Source organism: Panthera onca, chromosome F1 (assembly GCF_046562875.1).
Source record: "Panthera onca isolate mPanOnc1 chromosome F1, mPanOnc1 haplotype 2, whole genome shotgun sequence".
Lineage (NCBI taxonomy): Eukaryota > Metazoa > Chordata > Mammalia > Carnivora > Felidae > Panthera > Panthera onca.
This window is the reverse complement of record NC_138355.1, coordinates 61,749,566-61,776,701: the sequence shown is the minus strand read 5'-3', so window position 1 is coordinate 61,776,701 and position 27,136 is coordinate 61,749,566. Positions and strand designations below refer to the sequence as shown.

The 27,136-nt window shown below is 46.6% G+C and overlaps 1 protein-coding gene across 1 annotated transcript; it reads left to right on the top strand.

Moving 5' to 3' along the window:
* Positions 1-1,408: 1,408 nt before the first annotated feature.
* On the top strand, positions 1,409-25,043 carry HHIPL2 (HHIP like 2). The gene is made up of 9 exons (XM_060644411.3): positions 1,409-1,772; positions 4,748-5,400; positions 6,285-6,428; positions 9,257-9,588; positions 10,382-10,508; positions 16,492-16,637; positions 20,793-20,874; positions 23,170-23,252; positions 24,428-25,043. The coding sequence occupies exons 1-9, from the start codon at positions 1,470-1,472 to the stop codon at positions 24,790-24,792; spliced, it is 2,235 nt and encodes a 744-aa protein (XP_060500394.3). The 5' UTR covers positions 1,409-1,469; the 3' UTR covers positions 24,793-25,043.
* The last annotated feature ends 2,093 nt before the right edge of the window (positions 25,044-27,136 follow it).

Here is a 27,136-nt window from a genome sequence, read left to right as displayed (position 1 = left end):
TTTTAATGTTTATTTATTTTTGAGAGAGAGAGACAGAGCATGAACAGGGGAGAGGCAGACAGAGAGGGAGACACAGAATCCGAAGCAGGCTCCAGGCTCCGAGCTGTCAGCACAAAGCCCGACGCGGGGTGCTCGAACTCATGAACCTCGAGATCATGTCCTGAGCCAAAGTTGGATGCTTAACCAACTGAGCCACCCAGGTGCCCCGAAATGTAGTGTGTTTTTATTTTAAATGCCATTTTGGGCCTTCACAATCCACAGCATTGTGAACACACACCCGTTAGACTGAGGCTCATCCCCTCTTGACATCCTGGAAAGGCTGTTTGGAGTGGTGAGTGGGATCCCTCCTTAGAAGTGGATCCAGGCCAAGAAAAGTCTTTGATTTCATCTGCATTTCAAAGCGCAGTTTTTTGCCAGTGAGGAAATTTCCGGATAGTGGAGAATCGTGGAAAGTACCAGAAGGAAAGTGAACTCAGAACCTAATGCCTCTGCAGGCTTGTGCCCCGGTTCATGCCTCTGTCTGGGTTTGGGGTCGTGTGAGTTTGGGACTCCATGTCCTTCAGTCATTTAAGAAATATTTATCAAAGGCCTGTCGTGTGCCAAGAACATGTATAAAGCAAAACACATTCTTAAATGCTAATGTTGGAACATAAGCTAAGTGGGGAAGTGTGCCCTGAGAGCAGGTATGGACTTGGCAAAAATAAAGACCCCAGGTGTTGTGTGCCTCCCGAGGACACTGTCCCAACAGCCCTTGCCGACTCCTTGTTTGTACCAGGCCACACTCCCCGCTTCCTTCACTGTCTCCTTTCTTCTTACTCCTTGCTGTGGATCCAAGATTCATGGAATGTCCTCTCTTCCAGCCACGGCAAATATAGAGCTGTCCGGATCACAGGAACCATAAGCTCCCCCTGCCTCCCCCTACCGACCCCCCTATCCTCCCAGATCCACACCCGAGGTCCAGTGGGTGCCATTCAGCACTACAGGACCTCTCTCGCATCTTGCCCTTTCACGGTCTGACGTCTGGGACCGCATAATATGTGCTGGTCTCTAGCTTGTGAAGAAACTGTAAACAAATTGTGAATTTCCTGCCCTCCCCCCAGACCCCCACTGCAGGAATTCTTAGCAGTTTTAATGAATCACAGCACGCCTGCCAGGGACATCATTGTGCCTCTTCCTAAGCAGCCACGCACCCCAATAACTCAGCAGTAGGGGGCAGAACGTGGCACCGGCTTCGTGTCTGGGTTGGAAGGGGCAGGGACACCTCTCACTGTTTTCACGGAGACACTTGGCCACCCAGACCGCGGAAGGGACACTGCTCAGAAACCACCTCAGGGAACCTGGTGGGGGGAGGTGGGGGGGGTGGGGAGGAAGGAAGAAAACAGCCTGGGGGTGGGGAGAGGGAGGGAGCTTGTGCACAGCAGGGAGCCAACCTGAGCCAACACAGCAGCCTGAGACTTCCCAAGCCCAGAATGCTGAGGACATCTATTCCCCGGGCCCCCAGCCTCCCCACCTCTTCTGGCATTTTCCACCTCTGCCTCACATTCTTGTTGAGCCAGGTGGGCTTGCTGCAGGGACACCCCCAGTGCCTGGACTACGGGCCCCCCTTCCAGCCCCTGCTGCACCTGGAATTTTGCTCAGACTATGAGTCCTTCGGCTGCTGTGACCAGCACAAGGACCACCGCCTTGCTGCCCGGTACAGGGTCATCATGGATTACCTTGACCTCAAGGGCCACGAGCTGTGTGGTGGCTATATTAAGGACATCCTCTGCCAGGTGGGCCTGAGCCTAACCCCTCAGCGCAGTGACGGGGGGAGGCTTAGCGGGGTGCTGGGCTTGGTGGCGTGGGTCCTGGGTGGAGGGCTCCGTGGGCACCTGACATCTGCCTCTCTGCGTGGGTGCACTGAGGCCAGGGGGTGCTGGGGTGGGCTCCAAGAGTCTCCCCTGGGGTCTGCTGGCCCTCGTGGTTTGTCACACAGGAAGAGGAGGTGGGTGTCCCTCATGGAGCTCTCAGGGCTGCGTTGTCTGGGTCCCTCCGCGTTGCTCTGCTCGGGGAGGGGGGCACAGCACGCACAGGTGGTGGTTACGGGGAGGAGGGGGGAGGTGGAGGGAGTGGAGGCACCTGCTGGGGTCCTCGTCTGGGTCCTTTGTGCCAGGGGGTCTCGGGGTGGTGATGGAGGTGGCGAGGTGGGGTGGTGGGGGGCCCTCCCCAGCATCGTGGAGCCGGGAGGCAAGGACTCACAGAGTCCTTTTCTGGGGGCCAGAGTGCACGTCCCTGGCGGGCATCCCCCCCTGCCGGTGCAGGCAGCACGCACCGACCCTGGAGAGAGGTGCTCGGGGTGCAGGGGACAGTCGCACTGGAGAGCAGATGAAAGGTGCGGGGGGTGGGGGCTGTAATAATGCGCTGGGGGCAAAGAGGCAGGAAGCCCCCCTGCAGACCTGACATCTGACATCCTCCCGGGCGATGTCAGCGCAGGTACAGGCTCTCCCGCTGCCACCATTCCCCGGCGCACCGGCTGCCCCAACTCCCGTGCTGGGGACACAGCAGCCAGCCTGGGTGGCATCGCCCAGGGCTGCAGTCTCCGACCTCAGGCACCACCCCTCCGCTGTTTCCAAGGAGAATTTAACTCCAGCCGTTTGGGGCAGAAGCCGGGCTCTTAGGAGCCGCACTAAGACTATTCATTTCCAAGAGACCCCCTGGTAAGGATGTCTCCACCCTCCCCTCCCCATCCTCCCACTTTCCCTATTGGGTGAAGTCTCAGAAAGCCAAATTCAGCAGCTCTCCTGCTTTAGGCGTTGGAGGAATCAGAATAACCTACGTGAGTCTATTTATTACAATTCCCCAGCCCCTCCTCTTTCCGCACACACGGTGTATGCCCAGCAAAGGCTTCTGCGGGAAGTTGTTCTGACCCCCATTGTACTGGTAAGGAGACAGGAGGGTTTTTTAATGTGTTTTTTTTTTTTTTAAGTTTATTTATTTTGAGAGAGAGAGAGAGAGAAAGAGAGAGCACTAGTGGGGTAGGGGAAGAGAGAGAGAGAGAGAGCGAGCGAGAGAGAATCCCAAGCAGGCTGGAACTCACCAACCATGAGACCATGACCTAAGCAGAGATCAAGAATCAGAAGCTTAACAGACTGAGCCACCCAGGCGCCTGGAGGAGTCCGGAGTTTTAAAGAACTTGTTTAAGGTCAGACACAGGGCTGGGGGCACAAATCTACAGGCTGAGGCTCCAAGTCTCCTGCCCTTTTGATCATATTTGCCAAAGGCAGAGTCACAACAGCACAAGCCATTTCCTTAATGGTTTCCTGCCCTGGGGCAGGTGGAGGTTCCTTTAGAACAAGCCTCAGTGTTTCTTGCTCCCTGTCCCCAGTGCCCAGAGCAGTGTCAGACTTCCAGGGGACCTCTTCCTGGGCCTTATTTTCCTTAATAGAGAAACCATATCCTGAGCTAACTGAGTAGAAGCAGCTGTGCAGACTCTAAATTTCTGCATGAGTGTCCCTTGGTGAGCGGCTCACAGCCCGCTTTGTTCACTGCTCTCTCATCCTGATTTATAAATTTTTTAAATGCTTATTTATTTTTGAGAGTCTGTGAGCAGCAGAGAGAGAGAGAGAGAGAGACAGAGGATCCCAAGCAGGCTCTGTGCCGAGAGCTGAGAGACCGACTTGGGGCTCCAGCCCACAACCCTGGGATCATGACCTGAGCTAAAATCAAGAGTTGGATGCTCAACTGACTGAGCCACCCAGGCGACCCAGCACTTAAAGATTTTTTTTTTTTTTAACTTTTAAAGATGTTTTCATTTTTGAGGGGGGGAGGGGCAGAAAGAGAGGGAGACACAGAAGCCGAAGCAGGTGCCAGACTCTGAGCTGTCAGCACAGAGCCTGACGCGGGGCTCAAACCCACAAACCATGAGATCCTGACCTGAGCCCAAATTGGATGCCCAACCGACTGAGCCACCCAGGCACCCCAAGACTTTTAATAAATAAGTGAAGAAATTGCTAGATGCCTAATTTCTGGGAGTGATAACATCGTGTGTCCATTTTGGTAATTTCATTTTTAGCTGTAAAGTATTTCAACCACACAGGAAAGCACAGAAAACCAACACCCAGATTAACAAATGTGAAACTTCTGCTACATTGCTTCAGATTTGGATAAAGACAGAAAACCTTGCAGATACAGCATTTATACTAAAGGGAAAGATGGAGAAACTTGGTACTCTTTATTTATTTTTAATTTTTTTTTTAATGTTTTATTTGTTTTTGAGACTGGGAGAGACAGAGCATGAACAGGGGAGGGTCAGAGAGAGGGAGACACAGAATCTGAAACAGGCTCCAGGCTCTGAGCTGTCAGCACAGAGCCCGACCCGGGGCTCGAACTCACTGACTGCAAGAACATGACCTGAGCCAAAGTCGGCCGCTTAACCCACTGAGCCACCCAGGCTCCAAGAAATTTGGTACTCTTTAAAAAAGAAAGAAAGAAAAAGTCCACCACTTACTAAAACTTTCAGGGTCAAGAACTAAGTTAAAATGCTAAAGACAGTACAGCGGGTGAGAAATATTTCCCCCTCTTTTTGCCTTCCAGAAGCACTAACTGGCTAGAAAATGTGGCCCCAGGAAAGGGCTTTACCAGTAGCTGGTAATAGAAACTCTAGAATCCGGATTCTGTCCTAGACCGTTTTCCTTCTGCTTGCTCACAAATTGGGACCAGCCCCACGGTGGCCAGTCCGACTACCAGCTGGGCTTCTGTTTCTTTCCAGGAGTGCTCACCCTACGCAGCCCATCTCTACGATGCGGAGAACCCTCAGACGCCCCTCCGGAACCTTCCTGGCCTCTGCTCCGACTACTGCTCTGCCTTCCACTCGAACTGCCACTCTGCCATCTCCCTACTGACCAATGACCGCCGCCTCCGGGAGACACGGGAAAAGGATAGTGCCCACTTCTGTCACCTCCTCAACCTTCCTGACAAGGACTACTGCTTCCCTAACGTCTTGAGGAATGACCATCTCAACCGCAACCTGGGGGTGGTGGCTGAGGACGGCCGGGGCTGCCTCCAGCTCTGCCTGACCGAGGTGGCCAACGGGCTGAGGAACCCCGTCTCCATGGTCCACGCGGGGGATGGCACCCGTCGCTTCTTTGTGGCCGAGCAGGTGGGGGTGGTATGGGTCTATCTGCCTGACGGGAGTCGCCTGGAACAACCGTTTTTGGACCTCAAGAACATTGTACTGACTACTCCGTGGGTAGGGGATGAGAGAGGCTTCTTGGGATTGGCTTTCCATCCCAGATTCCGCCGCAACCGCAGATTCTACATTTATTATTCATGTCTGGGCAAGAAGAAGGTAGAAAAGATCCGGATCAGTGAGATGAAGGTTTCTCGGGCTGATCCCAACAAAGCCGACCCCAAATCAGAAAGGTGAGATGTGCCCATGAGAATGGGCAACTTTGGGCTGTGTCCCAAAATAATGCCAGTCTGTCCTCTGAGGCGATAGAGGGACATTTTTCTGGTTTCAGAGCCACTAGCTTCTAATGTTGACAAAGGAGTCATTGTTGAATAACAAGGACAGACAAGTTAGGCTTCTGAGTCGAGGGTCTTTGTGGCGTGTAGCCATCCCTTAGAGTTACCTAATCAGAACCATGCTTGCTTGTTTTTACAGAATTGTAAGCAATGGCCAGCAGCCACAGGGGCTTGAGAAATGATTATAGATCAAGTCAATATATTAAACGTAATAGTGGCCTCTGATTATTGTGTGGCCGTTGGATTCCAGGCCCTTTAGCTTGAACGTGGGAATTACCCTCACAGGAAGCTGTGGCACAAGGCCATAGATCTATCGATGCCCAATCAGATAAAGCACTTAATTCTGACTCCAAGCTCGTGGTCTTTCTACTCTACCACTCTGCCTTTTGTCCTTCTTTCCTTTCTGCCTTCTCTCTCTTTTCCCATATAGCCAGGTTGGGGGATCGAAAAGAGTTTGGAGAACTGATTGATTAATCCCTGCTGGGCTGTGCAAAGGAAGGGGTTAAGAGTTCTGGTAGAGCAGAGAGGAAGGCCGAGCCCCCCAAAAGAGTGATTGTTACCCTGGCTGTGTCCACAGCTCATGAAATCACGATCTGAAAGAAGAATGATCCATGAAGGAGGCATACTGGGAAACAAGGGGTGTCTCAGAGCTCCAAGCTTTGTGATCATTGGAAACTCTGAAACAGGTCTTGGCTGGATGGGACCAGTCATTTCTCGGTCTCTCAAGAGGATGCAGTTTCAGTTTGTATCAAAGCCTTATGCATGGTTTCTTCTCCTTCCAGAGTCATCTTGGAGATAGAAGAACCAGCCTCAAATCATAACGGTGGACAACTTCTTTTCGGTGTGGACGGCTACCTGTACATCTTCACCGGGGATGGAGGGCAGGCCGGGGATCCCTTCGGCAAGTTTGGAAATGCTCAGAACAAGTAAGCTGGTTGGATCTGTCCTCCCACCCCCTTTAGGGTGAGCCCTTGGTACGTTTTTGCTGAGATGGAGTCTACAGAGGGTCACATCCAAATCACCTACTGCAAGATGTAACCCCCTCTGTTGAGGCAAGTGGGAGGAAGAATTGGTTTTCTGTCCTATAAATTTCAGGCACACGTGCTTTGTGGTAAGTAATATTATGGATGCACAATGTAACGCTCAGAATGCTATGCAGAGACGAGTTCAGAATGTTTCATATATATATTCGACACACATAATACTTACTGTGTGTCAGGTACTGTTCTGAATACCTTGTGTGTATTTAAGAACATAATTCCAGGGGCACCTGGGTGGCTTGGTTGAGCATCTGAATTCGGCGCAGGTCATCATCTCGCGTTTTGGGGGCTTGAGCCCCACATCGGGTGCTCTACTCTCAGCACAGAGCCCACTTTGGATCCTCTGTCCCCCTCTCACTCTGCCCCTCCCCTGCTTGCACTCTCTCTTCCTCTCTCTCTCTCAAAAATAAATAAACATTAAAAAAAAAAAAAGAATGTAATTCTAACATCCCACAAGGGCAGGAATTTTTATCTATTTTGTTAATTGATGTATCCCCATCACCTAGAAGAGTGCCTGGAGTGGGGGTCACTTCAGAAATACTTATGGGATGGATGGTTCCTATGAAGTGTAGGTATTATGATAGTCATGTCACAGCCCAGAAAATAGAGGCAGAGAGGAGTAAAGTAGCTTGTCCAAGGCCGCACAGCAAGTAAGTGGCAGAACCAGAATTTATACTCCGACAATCTGGTGCAAGAGAGCCCAATGAGGGTCCTGTTGCCCTAGATAAAAGTCATGTGATCCTTTGCACCAGCAAGTACTTGAGTCCCATTATCCCTACTAGTAAAATATTAAAGTTCTAAGAATCAAGAGCTAACATCTGTCAAATGCCTTTACCGCGTGTGGGGAATTGCCTTACATGCTCCATGCAAGATACCTCCCTTAACCCTTACATTGTAACCACACTGCAAGCTAGTGTTTCTTTTCCCTGCTCTACAAATGTGGAAATGGAGTCCCAGAGACCACAGTTGCCCTCAGAGCCACTCTAAAAGCTCTTTCTATGACCACAGTGCTATATGAGGAAGAACAGAACCAGCCCCTTTTAGGAATTCATGCTATTAGTGCCCATGTTGGCAGCACGTACATTGAACTATAGAGAAGGTTAGCATGGCACCTGGGCAAGGATGAGTGCAAATTCGTGAAGGTTTCATCTTAAAAAAAAAATTCAGGGGCGCCTGGGTGGCTCAGTCGGTTAGGCGTCCGACTCTTGATTTTGGCCCCACTGTCATGATCTCACGACTTCGTGGGTTCGAGCCCCACATCAGGCTCGGTGCTGGCAGTGTGGAACCTGCTTGGTATTCTCTCCCTCCCTCTCTCTCTGCCCCTCCCCCACTGGCACTGTCTCTATTTCTAAATAAATAAACTTAAAAAAAAATCCATAGTGTTAAACCAAACCTGAGAGAAACCATTCCATCTCTCTCAAAATGTTTAAAAAAACATTTTAAAAATGGAAACTACAGCTTGCTTGCTCTAGGTTACATGGGCCAGGGTCACATCAAACTTTTGCCTAGTATTTCTCTGTGAGCTCAAACCTGTCAAGTCTTAACATTTTGCATATACACATATATCATATAGACATGACTATATGTATATGTGTGTGTGTGTGTGTGTGTGTGTATACACACACATATAATCAATTCATGCACATACACATATAATATCATGTGTGTATATAAAATCATGTCTCCCCATGTGACTCCTAGCAGTTGTTTGGCATCGACTATCAGTAGGTACCCCCGGGCGATCTCTGGTCCTGTGCCATTTTATTTTACCTTATTTTCTATTTTATTATTTTATTTAGTTTGAAAGTTTGAATACTTAACACAAAATCTACCCTCTTAAAAGATTTACCTGTAACGAAAATTTTTATTTTATTTTTTTAATGTTTATTATTGAGAGAGAGAGAGAGAGAATGAGCAGGGGAGGGACAGAGGGAGCAGGGAACAGGGATCTGAAGTGGGCTCCACACTGACAGCAGAGAGCCTGATGTCAGGCTCAAAGTCATGAACCGTGAAATATGACCCAAGGTGAAGTCAGATGCCTAACCAACTGAGCCACCCAGACACCCCTAAAAATTCTTTTAAGTGTAAATACAATATTGTTAATTGTAGGGACAATGTTGTACATCAGATCTCTAGAACTTTCTCCTCTTGTAAACAAATGTTCGACTGGTATATGGAAAGATGCTCAGGGCGCCTGGGTGGCTCAGTCGGTTAGGCGTCCGACTTCGGCCCAGGTCATGATCTCGCGGTCCGTGAGTTCGAGCCCCGCGTCGGGCTCTGTGCTGACAGCTCAGAGCCTGGAGCCTGTTTCAGATTCTGTGTCTCCCTCTCTCTCTGCCCCTCCCCTGCTCATGCTCTGTCTCTGTCTGTCTCAAAAATAAATAAACATTAAAAAAAAAAAAATTAAAAAAAAAAAAAAAAGAAAGATGCTCAATGTCACAAATCATCAGGGAAATGCAAATCAAAACCACAATGAGATATCACCTCGTATCTATTCGGATGACTATTACCCCCGCCCTTCCAAAAGACAGCAGATGTTGCTGAAGACATGGAAAACTTTGCATACTGTAGTTGGGAATGAAAAATAGTGCAGCTACTGTGGAAAACAGTATGGAGATTCTTCAAACACATTACAAATAATACCAGCGGATGATCCAGCAGTCCGGTTTCCGGGTACTTAACCTGCGCCTATTTCCCGGCCCTCTTTCTTTCAGAAGTTCCCTGCTGGGGAAAGTGTTAAGGATCGATGTGAACGGGGCAGGCTCTGATGGCAGGCGGTATCGAGTCCCCCGCGACAATCCGTTTGTTGCTGAGCCAGGGGCCCACCCTGCTGTCTATGCCTACGGGATCCGAAACATGTGGCGCTGTGCCGTGGACCGAGGGGACCCCATCACACGCTGGGGCCGAGGCCGGATGTTCTGTGGGGACGTGGGACAGAATAGGTTTGAAGAAGTTGACCTCATTGTGAAAGGCGGAAACTATGGCTGGAGGGCAAAGGAAGGGTTTGAATGTTATGACCGAAAACTTTGTCACAATGCCTCTTTGGGTGAGAAGCCTCTGGGTGATTTCTTGAATGAATTGAGGGGGTTGGACGTGGAGGTGGGGGAATAGAACCTGAGAATGTGCTGTACCAGGAAGGGTCATTCAGGTGCCCTTGTTTCTGTCCTGCAGGATGTAGTGTTGGCCAGGAGCATGTTGGATATTTGTTACCCTAATGCATTTGAATCTTGAGTGGATTGAAGGAGCGGGATTGACCTGGGAATCGAGATTTTAAATAAATTACCCACATGATTCTCAGGCATACTATCTTGAGAACCACTCACAGAGGCAAATTGGTGGCTGTATGTTTTTAATTTATTTCCCAATTGGAATAGCCCACTGAAATCACCTTCCAGATACATTCAGGTGCTATATTCCATATACAATCCCTAAACATCAATAATCAAGGTGTGTGCTTCACCAGTGTTTAATCTTTTTTTGTCCCTCTAGGTTACAAAGGAGTCTTACAGACCCTTTACAGACAAGTTTTTCAAATCCTTAAACCTGAGTATCTGCCATGTCAACCTAGGGGATAAACTTAGGTGTGTCGATTACCTGATCACTGCCTCATAGGTGGGGGAATTTTCGGCTTCCTCTCTGCATGCAGAGACCAGTCACATGGGAAGCTCACCAATATCGTGGCTGGTCTGTTGAGAAAAATAAATGTGATTCTCTTGGCCTTACCAAAGACCAAGAGATAAAGTGTTCTCCACTCAGTCAGGCAACTGCGTTAGAAAGCCCCAACTTATTCCTCGAAGTTATCAAGTGTCAGCCACGACGTTGTCTTTGTTCCTGGACAGATGACATTCTGCCCATCTATGCTTATGGCCATGCAGTGGGGAAGTCAGTCACTGGAGGATATGTCTACCGTGGGTGTGAATCCCCAAATCTCAATGGCCTCTACATCTTTGGGGACTTCATGAGTGGGTAAGAAAGGATTAATATCTCCTTTTTTTTTTTTTTAATATTTTTATTTATTTTTGAGACAGAGCATGAGCAGGGGAGGGGCAGAGAGAGAGGGAGACAGAATCTGAGGCAGGCTCCAGGCTCCGAGCTGTTAGCACAGAGCCTGATGCGGGGCTTGAACTCACAGACCGTGAGGTCATGACCTGAGCTGAAGTCGGACGCTCAACCGACTGAGCCACCCAGGTACCCCTCCTTTCGTTTTTTTAAATTTTAACATTTTTATTGGGATTTAAGTTACATGTGGTAAGATGCAATCTCTAAGAGCACAGTTGGATAAAGTTTTACAATCTATGCGCTTGTAGCTATGTCAAGATGCCGAACGTTTCCATCATTCTAGAAATTTCCTTCTTGTCTATTGCCTGTCAGTACGCCTTGACACTCACACACACACAGAAGCACATCAGTCAGAGATAACCACTCCCATCACACATTAATTTTGCTTCTGGGACTTAATACACGTGGAATCATATATATGTATTCTTTTTTTACATGTATGGCTTCTGTCATTCAAGAATATCGGTGAAATTCATCACTGTTGTCACATGTATCAGTAGTTTTTCCCCTTCATTGCTTTGTGATATTCAATTGCATGAATATACCACAAATTATTCATCTATTCTCCTATTTTTGGCTTTTCCAGTTTTTTACTGTATATTTATTTTATATTTATTATCTATTTGTTATATATATTATGTGTGTGTGTGTGTGTGTGTGTGTATCGGGTTGTATCTGGCTACCTTGTCAAACCCTTATTAGCCCTTTTGGCGTGTGTGTGTGTGTGTGTGTGTGTGTGTGTGTGTGTGTGTGTGTAGATTCTATTGGGTTTTCTATGTAGAAGATCATTTTGCCTATGAATATAGATACTTTTCTTTTCCTGAATCGAAAGCCTTTTATTATTGACTTACTGCTTCGTCTTACACCTTCAGTACAACATTGGATAGAAGTGGGGGAAGCATTCCATTTTCACCAATGAGTATGATGTCAGTTGTAGGTGTTTATACATGTCCTCTATCAGATGGGGAAGTTTCCCGTCTGTTCTTAGCTCACTGAGAGTTTGTATTAGGTATGGGTGTTGTGTTTTGCCAAATGCATCTTTGCATCTAGCGAGAAAATCATGTGGTTTTCTCATTTTTAGTTATTAACATAATGGATTGCATTGATGGATTTTTAAGAAAAAATTTTTTTTTAACATTTATTTATTTTTGAGACAGAGAGAGACAGAGCATGAGCAGGGGAGGGTCAGAGAGAGAGGGAGACACAGAATCCAAAACAGGCTCCAGGCTCTGAGCTGTCAGCCCAGAGCCCGATGCGGGGCTCGAACTCACGGACCGCGAGATCATGACCTGAGCCGAAGTTGGATGCCCAACCGACTGAGCCACCCAGGCGCCCCTTGATGGATTTTTTTAAATCATTGAAGCATTCTTGCATTTCTGGAAGAAACACGACTTGGTCATGATGTATTATCCTTTCAGCATATTGTTGGATTTGACGTGCTAGCCCGTTGTTTGAAAATTTTGCATCTGTGTTCATGAAGGGATAGTGAGCTATAGTTTTTCTTTCTTGGAATATCTTTGCCAGATTTTGGCATCAGGGTAACGCCAGCTTTAATAGAATGATTTGGAGAGTGTCTCCTCCTCTTCAGTTGTCTGGATGAGTTTGTGAAAGAGAGGTATTATTTCTTCCTTACATGTTTCTTCCAAGTGAAGCTGTCCAGGCCTAATGTTTTCTTATAGACAACGTATAGTCAGGTCTTGGGTTTTGATCCACTCGGGCGATCTCTGTTATTTGTTTGTTTGTTTATTATTTCTTCTGTCTTTTAGTTGGTGCATTTGGACCATTAATATTCAAAGTGGTGGGGCTTCTGGGTGGCTCGGTCGGTTAGGCGTCCGACTTCAGCTCAGGTCACGATCTTACAGTTCGTGAGGTCGAGCTCTGTGCTGACAGCTGAGCCTGGAGCCTGCTTCAGATTCTGTGTCTCCCTCTCTCTCTGCCTCTCCTCTACTTGCACTCTGTCCCTCTCTCTCTCTCAAAAAAAGTAAATAAACAATAAAAAAAAAAAAAACCAAAGTGGTTATGGATTTAGTTGGATTAGTATCTACCATAATTATTACCGCTTCCTATTTGTTTCCCTTGTTCTTTGTTCCTATTTTTTGTCTTTTCACTCTTTTTCTACCTTTTGTGGATTTAACTGAGCATTCTATATAATTTTGGTTCTCCACTGTCATAGCACATCACTCATAGTTTTTTTTTTTTCCTTTTTCAGTGGTTGCATAGAGTTTGCAATATACATTTACAACTAATCCAAGTCCACACTCAAATAACATTATACCACTTCGGGATGGAAACTGAGGTCACTGACTTGACACTGTCATCTTTTCTAACACGTATGTTTAGTGCTACAAATTTCCCCTCAGATACTGCTTTAATGGCATCCCATAAATTTCAATAGATTGGGTTTTCATTTTCATTCAGTTGAATATATTTTCTAATTTCCCCTTGGCTTATTTTCTTACAAGTTAGTTTGAAGTGTATTATTTATTTCCAAATATCTGAAGATTTCCTGAGGTCTTTCTGCTGTTTGATTTATAATTTAGTTTGATTGTGGTCACAAACAAACTGTGTATGATTTGCAAGATTACTCTGGATTATCTAGGTGGGTCCTAAATGTAATCACAGATATCATTAGAAGAAGGAGGTAGACGGAAATTTGAAGATAGAAGAGATAGAAGTCAGTGTTAACAACAGAAGTGGTATGATGAGACTGTGAGTCAAGACATGAGGACAGCTTTTGGAAGCTGGAAAAGGCAAGGAAATGGTTTCTCCTTTAGAGCCTCCAGCACCTTGATTTTGCCCCCATGGAACCCACTTCAGGATTTTGGCTTCCAAAACTGTAAGAAAATAAACGTGGGTTATTTTAAGCCAAGTAGTGGTAATGTATGACAGTGGTGGCAAGAAACAAATATAGTTACCATTCCCAATACTCTTCATTCCTTTCTGTATATTTCCTTTAGATGTAATTTTCTTTTTTTTTTTTTTTTTTTTTTTTTTTTTAACATCTTTTGAAAAATGAGTCCAGTGTTGATGAATCCTTTCTGCTTTTGGTGTCTTTTTTCCCCTTTGTTTTTTAAAGATATTTTTGCTAGGTATAGAAGTTTATGTTGACCTATTTTTTCTTTAATTCTTTTTTTTTTTTTTTTTTTAAGATTATTTATTTTGAGAGAGAGAGAGAGCAGGGGAGGGGCAGAGAGAGAGGAAGAGAGAGAGAATCCCAAGCAGGCTCTGCACTCTCATTGCAGATGTGGGGCTCAAACCCATGAACATAAGATCAGGACCTGAGCTGACTTCAAGAGTGGGATGCCTGAGCCATCCAGGAGCCCTTCTTGAATTCTTTAAAAATATTGTTCATTATCTTCTGCTTTGTCTTAATTCCAATGAGAAATCTGCTGTCATCCTTAAATTTGTTCCTCCATATTTAATCTGCCATGTTTTCTCTGGCTGCTTTTAAGATTTTCTCTTTATCACTGGTTTTGTGCAATTTCATTATGATATGTGTTCATGTAGTTTTCTTCTTCTTGTGCTTAGATTTGGTTGAACTTCTTGGATTTGTGAATTTATAGCTTACATCAGATCTGGAAAATTTTTGTTTATAATTATTTCAAATATTTTTTCTGTTTCCCCACCCTGTTTTTTCTTCTCATTTTCTTCTTGAATTATGTGTATATTAGGCTGCTTAAAGTTTTCCCACAGCTCACTGATGATCTATACATGTTGAAATTTTATTCCTTTTTGTGTTTAATTTTGGATAGTTCCTATTGCTATGTCTTCAGTTCATGAATCTTTTCTTCTGCAATGTCTAATCTGCCATTCATTCCATCCAGTGTTTGCACTGATGGAATTTTTTACCTCTAGAAACTTGATTGGGGTGTTTTGTGTATCTCTCATGCCTCTACCAACTTTTTGAATATACGGAATCATAGTAAAAACCACTGTTTTTCTCTGCTAATGTTAACATTTGTGGCAATTCTTTGTCAGTTTTGATTGACTTTTCTCTTTATTATGGTTTGTATTTTCCTCCTTCTTTACCCGCCTAGTAATTTTTTATTGGATGCCAGACATTGTAAATTTAACATTGTGGGTGCTGAATATTTTTTGTATGTCCATAAATATTCTTGAGCTTTGTTCTGGGACAAACTACTTGGAAATAGTTTGATCCTTTCAAGTCTTCCTGTCAATATTTGTTATGTAGAACCAATGTGGTGCTTATTCTGGAACTACCTATTCCTCAATATTGAGGCAGGATTTTCCTACAAACTCTTTTCAGTTCCCTGTGAATTATACTTACACTGTGCCTGACCCTGAGTAAGAGCCAGGTGCTTTTCTTTCTAATTTTCCCCCCTGATTTAAGTAGTTTCCTCATATGTATGTGCTGTTAAGTATACTGATGAATACTTGCGGGGTACACTTTGCAGACCTCAGGAGCCTATTCTCTGTGCTTCCCTCTTTTCTCCAATATCTGTCCTGCATACTCTTCCTATATAGGTCTTCCTGGACTCTTTTCAACTTCCTGTCTTTTCAACTCAAGGAGTCTGCTGGCTCTGCCTGTGTTTTCCTTCCTCAAGCTGGAAACTTTTTCAAGGTAGTAGACTGGGACAATTTTAGGGTTTACCTTGTTTATTTCCCATCTCATAGGGAACATAGCCCTTTGTTGTCTGATCTCCAATGTCTTTTATATTTAGTTATTTATTTAAAGTAAGCTCCATGCCCAATGTGGGGCTTGAACTCATGACCCTGAGATCAAGAGTCACATGCTCTACTGAATGAGCCAGTCAGGTGCCCCTCCAGTGTCTTTTAAAAACTGTCATTCTAGGGGTCACGTGGGTGGCTCAGTTGGCTAAGTGTCCGATTCTTGATTTTGGCTCAGGTCTTGGTCTCACAGTTTGTGGGTTTGAGCCCCATGTCGGGCTCTGCACTGACAGTGTGGAGTCTGCTTGGGATTCTCTTTCTTTCCCCCTCTCTCTGCCCCTCCTCTGGTCTCTCTCTCAAAATAAATAAATAAACTTAAAAAATTGTCATTCTATTTTGTCTAGGTTTTTGACTGCTTAAGATGAGAGGGTAAATCTGGTCCTTGTTACCCCCATCTTCATTAGGAAGGATGGTAATATTGTCATACTGCAATTCTTGGTTCCAGAGGTTGGGTAGAGTTAGTAATTGGTTAGTTCTTTTATCGTCACTTGTTAGATCTCTGGGATTTAATTGTTCTTTGTGTTTTCCCCATAATTCCGTCTGCTTACATATCACTTGGTTGATACTCAGTGATTCTTAGTCGAAGCATATGCACCAGAATCACCTGGGGTTGAACATCTCTTGTTTCCATAAAATGTTTCATGTGAAACCCTGATATACCCATATTCCTTTTAAAAAAAAACCCTGCTTTTAGGTCAAATAGATGATAGAGGGATATTAAAGTATCTACCTGCTACTCCATAGACATAATAACAATGAAAATAGCTACGAGTTTTGAGCACCTACTATATGCCCAGCTCACTGGGGAGATATTCATGTATATTATCTTAACCTTTGCAACTTTTGTCCGTGGTAAATTCTATTACCATTCCCCATTTTACAGATAAGGGAACTGAGGCTCAGCTAGTTGAGCAACTAGCCAAAGGTTGCAAACTAATAGAAATTAGATTAGTCTTTTGTAGTAATGCAGCCTTTACTGAGCACCAGACTCCTCCTATAATAGAAGATGAGCTTCTCCATCTAGCACAAGCAGGTGACCAAGGTATCTCGAAATAGCTTTTTGATTCTTGGGAGAGGCTAGGTGTTGATCACCTATGGGTGACTCAGTGCTAGTACTCAGAGATTCTTTGTTTCCAGGAGGAAAAATATCTGCAGGGTGAAAATATGGATTCCTATAATAAAGGTTTTATTTTTCATCTAGTCGACTTATGGCTTTGCAGGAAGATAGGAAAACCAAGAAATGGAAGAAACGGGACATTTGCCTGGGCAGCACTGAATCCTGTGCCTTCCCAGGGCTGATCAGCACCTACAGCAAATTTATCATCTCTTTTGCTGAAGATGAAGCAGGTAAAAATATACAGGGTTATTCTGTTTCTGCTTACTGGAACTTAAATCATCACGGGCATTGTGAGCTAAACATTTATTATAATAATTATTACTACGGTTACTATCATTTTCATTTAAGTAGCAACCGTCCCTTCTATTTTCACTACCATTTATTTTTTAAAATTATTTTATTTTAGATGTTTATTTATTTTTAAGAGAGAGAGAGTGCGCACATGCACGCTCGGGGAAGGGGCGGGGGTGGGGGTGGGGGACAGGAGATCCGAAGCGGGCTCTGTGCTGACAGCAGAGAACCTGATGCGGGGCTTGAACTCACGAACCGTGAGATCATGGCCTGAGCTGAAGTTGGATGCTTAACCGACTGAGCCACCCAGGTGCCCCTATTTTTACTACCACTGAGTCAACTTTTTTTTTTTTTTAATTTTTTTTTTTTAATATTTTTGAGACAGAGAGAGACAGAGCATGAACGGGGGAGGGGCAGAGAGAGAGGGAGACACAGAATCTGAAACAGGCTCCAGGCTCTGAGCAGTCAGCTCAGAGCCCGACGCGGGGCTCGAACTCACCGCGAGATCCTGACCGGAGCCGAAGTCGGACGCTCAACCGACTGAGCCGCCCAGGCGCGCCTATTTTTACTACCACTGAGTCAACTTTTATAATGCACTGGATACCATCGTAAACACTTTGCATTTTTTATGTTACTTAGTAATTGCAACGCCACCACGATGAAATTATTAACCCTATTTGTCCAGTGAGGCAACAGACCGAATATGCAACAGAACCTACCCCTTCTTGGTTGGGGCCCACACCGACTGCGGGGGAGCAAATCAAGGTTTACACTCCGGTCTTTTGATCATGAAGGAGATTCATGTCCCCCTCCCTGATTTCATTCTAATCTGCAGTCACAGGAAGGTGGACAGGGCCAGCCGTGGGGCAGACCACATGGACACTGATATTTGTCCTGCTGTTGCTGCCTGGGAGAGAGCGCCTGTGGTGATGGGGCCCCGGCCGGCTGTGCTCTTTGCTGACCCTGCCAGGAGCCTGTGGGGTAATTGCTGGGAGCGTGCAAGGGAGAATCTCTTTCCTGAGAGACCTGGGGAAAGGGTAAACAGCTAGGTGGGAGGCTATTCGCTAGACAGACAAGGTCTTTGTTAAGGGCATCAGCAAAGCCAGACGCGTAGGCGCCTATGAGACACAAAGACGGAGAGAGACTCGGCTCTACTAAATTTCCCCAAATTTTGTAATCAGAAAATGGATTTTGAATTTCAGCTTTACCTATGCTTTGTTACATTTTGAAAGCTAAAATGTTACTTTGGGAGGAGAACAGGGCCTGTGACCTTTCTGGTATTGGGCACTGCCTCTAGCCATGCTCGGAGTCAGGGAAGAGAAGAAAGTGGTCTCTCAGAGCCCCTTCCAGACCTGGGATTCTCTGTGAGTGAAAACCAGAGCTTTGCAGGTTTCCTCAGTAATGGGTTTCTTCCCGCTCTGAGCCCTACGGTGCCTGTGCAAGACTTTCCTTTGAGCAAGACGCTAAGAAATCTAGTCAGCTCCTGGACCTTTTCCTAGCGTATGAGAAATAGTTTCAGATGAATATTTTAGAGAAGCAGAGGATATTTTAGAGGATTCAAGCATTCTTAATAGAGCAAAGTGAGTTCCAAATTGGAAGTCCAAACATACGCAAGAGGAGAGAAACCACAGACCGGCAGGATGGTGCTCGGTGCAAAGAGGGCGACGGGAAAGCCACAGGCCTGGCGGGGCCTCTGGAGGCTGATGCCCCAGCGAGGCTGGAGTCCTCCGAGGCCAGAGCTTCCTCTCCCCAGAGGTTAGAGCCCCGGGGGTGGGCCTGCCCTGGCATCCTGGGCTGCTGTCTTCTGCGGCTGGCTCCTTTTCAGGCCTCAGAAACCGTGGCTTTGGCGGTTTGGTTTGCTGTGCCTGTAAGCTTCTCGCAGGAGAAAAACAGGCAGTGTTTGAACACCAGTCGGTACATCTGGCAAACAAGACTAAGTGTCCTTGGCTGAATTTTCTCGAGTGGACTTGCCAGGGTGTTCCCAAGCCAGACTTTGCCCAAGCCGGCCTTGAAGCCAGGAGGGCTGTTTTCAAGGCAAGTTTATTTTCTTCCAGAGTTGCTTGCTCTTGTGTTTTTGTACGGAGTGATTCAGATTTTCTGCTCATGCCATAGCCTTTCCCACTGAAGGACATCTTTTTAGATCTGAGTATGTCATTATTTTGTTATCAGTCACCAGCTGTAGACACGTCGTTGTTGGTTGAACCAGAGCTCTACCTCCACTGTGGCGGTGTTTTCCAGATGTTCTAGCTGACAGCTGGCCACCATGGAGGGCGGGGTGGGCACGGGGCGCCCTCGTTGCTGGCTCCCCATGGGCTGGATCTCTGAATGTCGGTCACTGAAGTGAATTCTCAAGAGGGCTTGTCGAAGAACTAATGGTTGCAATAAATTTACATCACATGCATTTCGTTTTACGTGGCATATTATAGTTTTTTTGTGTGTCTAGTTCTTTTCTGTCCTAAAACGTATTTTTTAAATCATCAGTTGGAGGGCACCTGGGTGGATCAGTTGGTTCAGTGTCTGACTCTTGATCAATTTTGGCTCATCTCATGGTCTGTGGGATCGAGCCCGGAGTTGGGTTCTGCGATGACAGCATGGAGCCTGCTTGGGATTTTTGCTCTTTTTCTCCCCTGCTTGCCTGTGCTCTCTCTCTCTCTCTCTCTGTCAAAATAAACTCAAAAAAAATTATAGAAATTCGCTTCTAGCACTGTTTTCTCCTAAAAATACAATGGGGAGTTTCCGGCATGTTTAGGACATACAATTTACATATTGTGTAGAGACTATGCTGCAATGTGGGGTTTTCAGTCAGAGCAGGTGTGGTCGCGAGGGGCTCCTGCATGAGGGCACCCCGTGTTCAGGCAGACCCTTGGTAGACACCTCCTTTGTCTAATGGAAAGTGCCCGGGATATCCAATCAGAGGAGGCAAATTGGCTGTAGGGCAAGATGATAAAATAGTTCGTGAGCACACAAAATCCAAAGTCCACTAGGCAGCTGTAGGGGGTGCTCCGTGAAGACCGTAAGCCTCACATCTGGCACGAGACAGACATTGGTCACCATCCTCCACAAATTCAAGGAAGAAGGTTGTTGAAATAACTCAGAGCTCTCTAAAGTTCTAGGCTTTTCCAGTTTGCAGTTTAGTAGACATTTACTTCCATGAAGTTGAGAGGGCCATCCAGGGCAGTGGCACAAATATTACGGTGTAAGGAGTAATGGCTGATCATCGCTTTCTAATTGAATACCTAAGAGTCATGTGGGGGATCATTAGCCCCATTGTACAAATGAATAGGTCACGTGAGGGTTACACAGGTTGAGAGTTTTCCCAAGACAACGTCTAGCAAATGGTGTTCTCAGAACTCAGTCAGGTGGCTGCAACTCCAACGTTGTTGTTCTCGTCAACCCTATCCTATCTGTCCCTCACAGGTAAGCGTGAGAAGAGGCAGAGTGAGGTAGTCACAGTGAGTGGAGAGTGTTCACACTGGAGGAAATGGGAGGGACAAGGGCTCCTCCTCAAAGAGGTGAAGGAGACCATGGGTAGGGGTGATTTCTGGGGGGTGTGGAGAAGGCCAGGAGTACTGACTGAAGAGTGGGAGGGTCCGGGGAAACGCAGGACCCAAAGGCCAAGGAAAGAAGGTGGTAATGGAAAAGTGAGGCGGGGCTGGTGGGGAGAGGCACCCGTGGACTCAAGAAGGGGCAGTGTGAGGTGACTAATAAATGGTCCTTAGCCTGGAGATCGCTATTTCGGGGTTCCACAGAGAATTGTCAGTAGTAAATAGATGGGGAAGGAAATGGAGATTGGTTAAGGTGAAGTTTCTGACAGCCAAGAGATAAGGGGAAACCTTTGGTCCAGTGAATGTAAACAGAAATGTACCCCTGTTGGGGTACACTCTCAGCTAGTCTTTGAGGACTCAGAGAAGGACTTTCTCCTTGGGGAGCTCACAATCCAGTGAAGGCCCAGCGACAGGATTCTGGGGTTCCCTTCCTGGGGCTCCCTCCATTTCAGGGCTTCCACCCCTTGTGGATGGTTTCCTGTGCACCCAGCTCTGTGTCTCAGCCCTGCCTCACGTCCTATTCCTGATTGTGTGTTTCTGTGTCCTCAGGGGAGCTCTATTTCCTGGCCACCTCTTACCCGAGTGCCTACCTACCACACGGATCTATTTACAAGTTTGTTGACCCATCAAGGTGAGATTTGGTCTCATTTCCTTCTTAGGTGCATTTTTTTTTTTTTTTTTTTCAATGTTTTTTATTTATTTTTGGGACAGAGAGAGACAGAGCATGAACGGGGGAGGGGCAGAGAGAGAGGGAGACACAGAATCGGAAACAGGCTCCAGGCTCCGAGCCATCAGCCCAGAGCCTGACGCGGGGCTCGAACTCACGGACCGCGAGATCGTGACCTGGCTGAAGTCGGACGCTTAACCGACTGCGCCACCCAGGCGCCCCCTTAGGTGCATTTTTTAAAAGTTTTATTTATTTTTATTTATTTGTTTTGGGGGGAGAGAGAGAGAGAGAGAGAGAGAGAGAGAGAGAGAGAGAGAATCCCAAGCAGGCTCCACCAGCGCAGAGCCCAATGCAGGGCTTGAATCCATGAACCACGAGATGGTGACCTGAACCAAAAGTCAAGAGTCAGGTGCTCAACCGACTGAGCCACCCCAGCGCCCATCTTCGGTGCATTCTTATCAGCCCTTATCTTCATGGGAGATCATAAAAATAGTCCTGACTCCCCAGGAATTACCAGAAATGATCAATGAAGCAAATCTGTGCCGTAGATAAAAAGCAGATCGCGCAAACGAATGTGTAGGGCGACGTGTCTGTAGAATTTATGAAATATTTGAGAAATGGTCTCTTTGTGGTTAGAAACGAAGATCTCAAGCCTTTCTGGGATGACAGGTCTAGACCTATGGCTCCTGGTTTTTTCTTTTTTTTTTTTTTTTGATATGCTTCTGGAAACTTCTGTCTGGGATCATCTGACAATTGGGTGTGTACTTGTGACCACTTGAGTGAGTACTGTTGCCCTGTCCCCTGGGTTTGGTGGAGGTCTCAAGGTCCTAGGTAAGTGTCGTAAACCGGTTGTTTAGTGCCTTTTGTGTCCACCTGACCCTTTTGGCAGTATTTATTCACTTGGTGGTGAAGACCGTTTACGTCTGCTCTTTTGCTGACCTGGCTCAGAGACTAACCAACTGATCGGGCAAAAGCCACAACACAGCTTCCCATCTGTGAGGGTATTCAGGTAAGTTACGTTGCCGGAGATACAGCCAGCCGGAGGGGGCCTGGGATAGGAGCCCTCACCATCACCACCATCATGATCATCATCTGTGGGGCACTTGTTATGTGCTGGGCACTGTTCCAGGTATCCTTTTTTTTTTTTAAATCTCCTTAAAAAATAATTTTAGGGCTTCTGGGTGGCTCAGTCGGTTAAGCATCCAACAACCAACTCTTGATTTTGGCCATGATCTCTAAGTTTGTGAGTTTGAGCCCTGCATCAGGCTCTGTGTTGACAGTGTGGAGCTTGCTTGGGATTCTCTCTTTCCCTGTCTCTCTGCCCCTCCCCAACTTGCTCTCTATCTCTCTCTCAAAATAAATTAAAAAAATAATTTTAAAAAGTTACTCATTGGGCTGCCTGGGTGGTTCAGTCATTTGAGTGTCCGACTTCAGCTCAGGTCATGATCTTGAGGTCAGTGAGTTCCAGCCCCACGTCAGGCTCTGTGCTGACAACTAGGAGCCTGGAGCCTGCTTTGGATTCTGTCTCCCTCTCTCTCTGCCCCTCCCCCACTCATGATCTGTTCTGTTTCTCAAAAATAAATAAACATTAAAAAAATAAAAAAGTGGGGCGCCTGGGTGGCTCAGTCGGTTGGGCGGCCGACTTCAGCTCAGGTCACGATCTCGCGGTCCGTGAGTTCGAGCCCCGCGTCGGGCTCTGGGCTGATGGCTCAGAGCCTGGAGCCTGCTTCCGATTCTGTGTCTCCCTCTCTCTCTGCCCCTCCCCCGTTCATGCTCTGTCTTTCTCTGTCTCAAAAATAAATTTAAAAAAAAAAACGTTAAAAAAAAATAAAATAAAAATAAAAAAAGTAAAAAAGTGACATCAATCACTTATGGTATGTCAAGTACGCAGCTCATATTTGATCTCCCTGTGAGGATAGATACTATTACTTTTTTATTTTATAGATGTGGAAATTGATACATATCAAGGTTTACCTGCTCATGGTCCCCAGGTTTTGAACCCAGTTCTATCTGTCATCATGCCCTTGCCCCTGACCCCCTCACTACCCTCTGTCCCAAGAGCCCATGGTGTCCCTGTGATATCCTTGTTCTTTCTCCTGTCTATCTGAGCTCATCATGTATTTTCTCCTACATCTGCCCCATCCTCATGGATAAAGGAGCGCTGAATCCAGTTCTTGCAAATGTATACCTTCTGGTGACCTTGATTTCCTGGTCCCATCTTCAGAATCTTGTGTCCCCACTTTTTCTATCTGTTTTTAGGCGAGCACCGCCAGGCAAGTGCAAGTACAAGGCAGTGCCGGTGAAAACCAGGAGTAAGCGGGTCCAGTTCAGGCCACTCGCCAGTGAGTCTGTCTTTGTCTCAGGTCCAGGCCTTGGCATTGAGATGCAGGCACAGTGCCCTCTGCAAACACGCTCCAATCTTCCCAGGGTGGAAGGTCTGTTCCCCACTGAGGGCTTCTGCTCTGGATGAGGAGTGTAACTCGTGGCTCAGTCTATACATCTCTGTATACTGGAGTATGCATACCGGGTGGCACCTGCTTCTGAGGAGACCTGTTGTCCTCTATCCACTCATCAGTCATTCACTGGGCATCGTTCACTTAGCATTGACTTTGCGGCAGTCACCGTGCTAATCCCTGGGGCTACAGCAGTGAACCTGACCTGTAGGAGCTCAGGCAAATGTAGTGTAGGCAAATAAAGAAATAAATGTAGCATTGAGGTTCTGGTATAACGGCCAGGAGACTGAGGGGACCCTGAGAGTGAGTAGAGTAGGGATTCTGGAAAGACTTATAGGGGAGGGATACGATCTTTTTTTTTAATTTTTAAGATGTTTTTATTTATTTTTGAGAGAGAGAGAGAGAGAGGACAGGGGAGGGGCAGAGAGAGAAGACACAGAATCGGAAGCAGGCTCCAGGCTCCGAGCTGTCAGCGCAGAGCCCAATGTGGGGCTCAGACTCATGAACCATGAGATCATGACCTGAGCCAAAGTTGGACTCTTAACTGACTGAGCCACCCAGGTGCCCCAGGAGGCATACTATCTTAAGGGAACTATTCCAGAGCCATGAATCACTGGAGTGACCCTATTAAAAAAGTAATATATTTCGATCAAGGCCAGTTAAGGGAATTAAAAAAATATAAGAATTTATATATATATATATATTAAAGATTTTACTTTTAAGTAATCTCTATACCCAACATGGGGCTTGAACTTACAGCCCTGAGATCAAGAGTCACATGTTCTACCACTGAACCAGCTAGGTGCCCATCTAAAGACTGTATATTGAAGAACCCTCATGCAGTCATGGGTTTCCTGGAGGATGTTTCCCTGGTAGACTCGGTCTCTTTTCCTCCCAAACTCTTGGGGTTCAAAGTCCTTTGGCTTCAGCCCTTCTTTGTTTGAGAGATGCGGGAAGTACGGATCCCCCTACTTCTCCGCCATGTTGGCCCCCCTGGGTGGTGTTTCCCTTAGAGCCACTTTCCAGGACTTCTGTTTCTCACTAAATAAATGTTCGTTTCCCAGAGACAGTCTTGGACTTGCTAAAGGAGCAGTCGAAGAAAGCTGCTAGAAAATTGTCCAATGCAACCTCAGCCTCTCGGCCAGTCGGGACCTCATCTCTGAAAGGCCCCTCCAGGAAGCCAGCTTCTCCCACAAGCAGCAGGAAGACATTTCGAGGGCCTGGGACAAAGAAGAGAGCCAGAGTGTGGTCCCCAGGCTCCCAGGGCAAGAGGAAGATGAGGCGGAAAAGCCACAGTGGCAGGGTCAGGCAGAGCCGAGCCGGCAGAAGTCTCCGTCGGCCTTTTCTGTCAGGGTCGCTGGCCGGGGGACGTGCCAGGGGAGAATCACCTCGCCCCATGGGAGCCCCTGCTATTGAACTTGGGCTTTAGGTGGACGGGAGCTGGAGTCAGAAGTGGGCAGGCAGAGGGAGCCTGACTTAGGGCCGGTGTGGTTGTCCTCTCCACTCTTGCTATCTGAACGGATGCTCCTTGTCTGCTTTTATGGAGAGACCCGATCCCACATTGCCAGTGCACCTGGCTAACCGTGTGCACTGGTTGGTAAGCCTCCTTGGACTCCCACGGGATGTCTTTTGTTTTACAAATGCCTACAACCCAAAGTAATAAATCAATACTTGCTCGGACAGACATGTATCCTTTGATCTCTTGGATGTTTGTCTGGCATTAAAAAATCTCGTGTGCTCCATCAGTGTGACCTCTCCCCAGGTCCCAGAGGAGGGCTGTAGACACATATTACTTTTTCTAAAATCTTTTTTTAACATTTATTTATTTTTGAGAGACAGAGCAGGCGTGGGGGAGGGGCCGAGAGAGAGGGAGACACAGAATCTGAAGCAGGCTCCAGGCTCTGAGCTGTCAGCACAGAGCCCGACGCGGGGCTCGAACTCACGAACCGTGAGATCGTGACCTGAGCTGAAGTTGACGCTTAACCAACTGAGCCGCCCAGGCGCCCCTGAAAAGACATATTTCTAAGGAAAGACCCTCCAGCCTGTCCCTGTCCTTTGCCCCAGGCTGCAGCTCACAGACCGAATAAGGACAGGTTACGTTCCTAAACTCTGACACCTACTAATTTGCCCTGGCAAATAGCAGAATTAACGTGACTACATTTTGAGTACCTATTATGTGCCAAGATTATATACATTATCCGAAACCTCAAAACCTTTCTTCCTATGCGTTGCCATGTAATGTTCTGTTGAAGAGGAGGAAGGTGACTCTTCGTGAGCTTAAGCTACTTGCCCTAGACCACAGCAGGGAGGGGACGGGGAACTGTTCAGCTGGATAGGAGCCAACACCCCTGTCAATAACCCTGTGCACCCGCCACCCTGTAGGGCACTCAGCGAGGGCTGGTAGCTCTTACCCGGGTATTTGAGGAGTAAAAGAGTTAAGGGAGGAAATGATCCCCGTCTCTGAGAAGTTCTTCAAATCCTGCAAATCATCCAGAACAGTGTTGGCAATTTGGCTTACAGAGAACAAAAACGTGAAATGCCGGGGTTATGGAGGGCTTTCAGAGGCCATGTAACCACTGTGTTTGATATGCTTTCCATAACCTGCATAGATTTGTTTTAGATCCAAAGAAACAGATTCCATTTTTTTCCTTTAGCAATCTTTATTTGTAGGCTAACCTAACCTAACCAAATCTAAATACATCAGGCCTCTTTTTGATTCCTTTTCTCTTGTTCGGCCTTTATGAAAGATACAAAACACTGGTCATTTACTGAAGATCATTTTTAGATCTTTTTTTAGCCACTTCCTTTGCCCTATCCCATGGCTTTTGTTTTACTTCTGCCTACCTTTGGAACTCTTATGAACACTCTCTAGGATAGACATAAACCTCAGGATCTCACCAGCTCTGGTATTTTATACTTTTTACATCTTCTTAGATGAAGACACCAACATAAACGTGGGAGGAATTCTACCCTGGGTCGTTCTGTTGAAAGGTGGCTGAACATCCCGGGTCAGTCGGGGAGATTGGACCTACCTCTGGAACAAATATTTGAGCTTGCTCGCCTCATTTTTTTCCTCATTACAGTTAAAAAATACAATCTTTCTTCAAAGACATGTGGCAAAAATAGGGTCTGACCTGGAAGTGTTTTGGGCCCTGGGGGAACTGTGACAAAATAAAGGACCGTGTCCTTCAGGGTCCAGGCCTTCTGAACACGGGTTTTGAATAGGAGGGTTGGCAGGTCTAGAGAAGGGAACTGAATGGGTATCCCTGAGATGCCAGGAAGCTGGGGAGAGGCAGCGTATTCCTCTCTGGCAAAGTGGCTTTATCTTCTGGAAGATGGCAATGCCTGCGAGCTGTCACAAAGAGGCTGGCCCCGTGAGGGAACAATCACTAGGTCATAGCCTAAATGGTTTTGGGCTTCCTTGGAGGCCAAGGTGTTGGAAAGTTCAGAAAAAGGCACACATGCACGTGCTTGCTCTTTCTAGAGACCGGCTGGAGGAGGGGGAAGGGGAAGGAAGCATGAGGATGGGTCATGCTGGAGGGAGAAGGGACTGGAATGCTTCAAAGGCATCTTCGTACTAACTCTGTTACTTGATGACCAAATAACCCGAAGTAAGCAGTCTCCGTATTACAGTATTTGAGGATCTGAAATGGCCTTGCAGAAAGGCTTTCAGTGTCAGTGAAGAGCTGACCCTTCTAGAAGTGATCATTATGGATGTTTCTTTTCTGCACCAGCGGGGGCCTATTTACTCAGGGCGCTCTGAGCATCTCACC

Bases quoted from the DNA above. Each gene is read 5' to 3' on its own strand.
- HHIPL2 (XM_060644411.3), top strand. From the start codon at position 1,470: ATGCTGAGGACATCTATTCCCCGGGCCCCCAGCCTCCCCACCTCTTCT. The intron at 9,589-10,381 runs GTGAGAAGCCTC...GTTCCTGGACAG, and splicing joins TTGTCACAATGCCTCTTTGG to ATGACATTCTGCCCATCTAT. The intron at 20,875-23,169 runs GTGAGATTTGGT...ATCTGTTTTTAG, and splicing joins AAGTTTGTTGACCCATCAAG to GCGAGCACCGCCAGGCAAGT.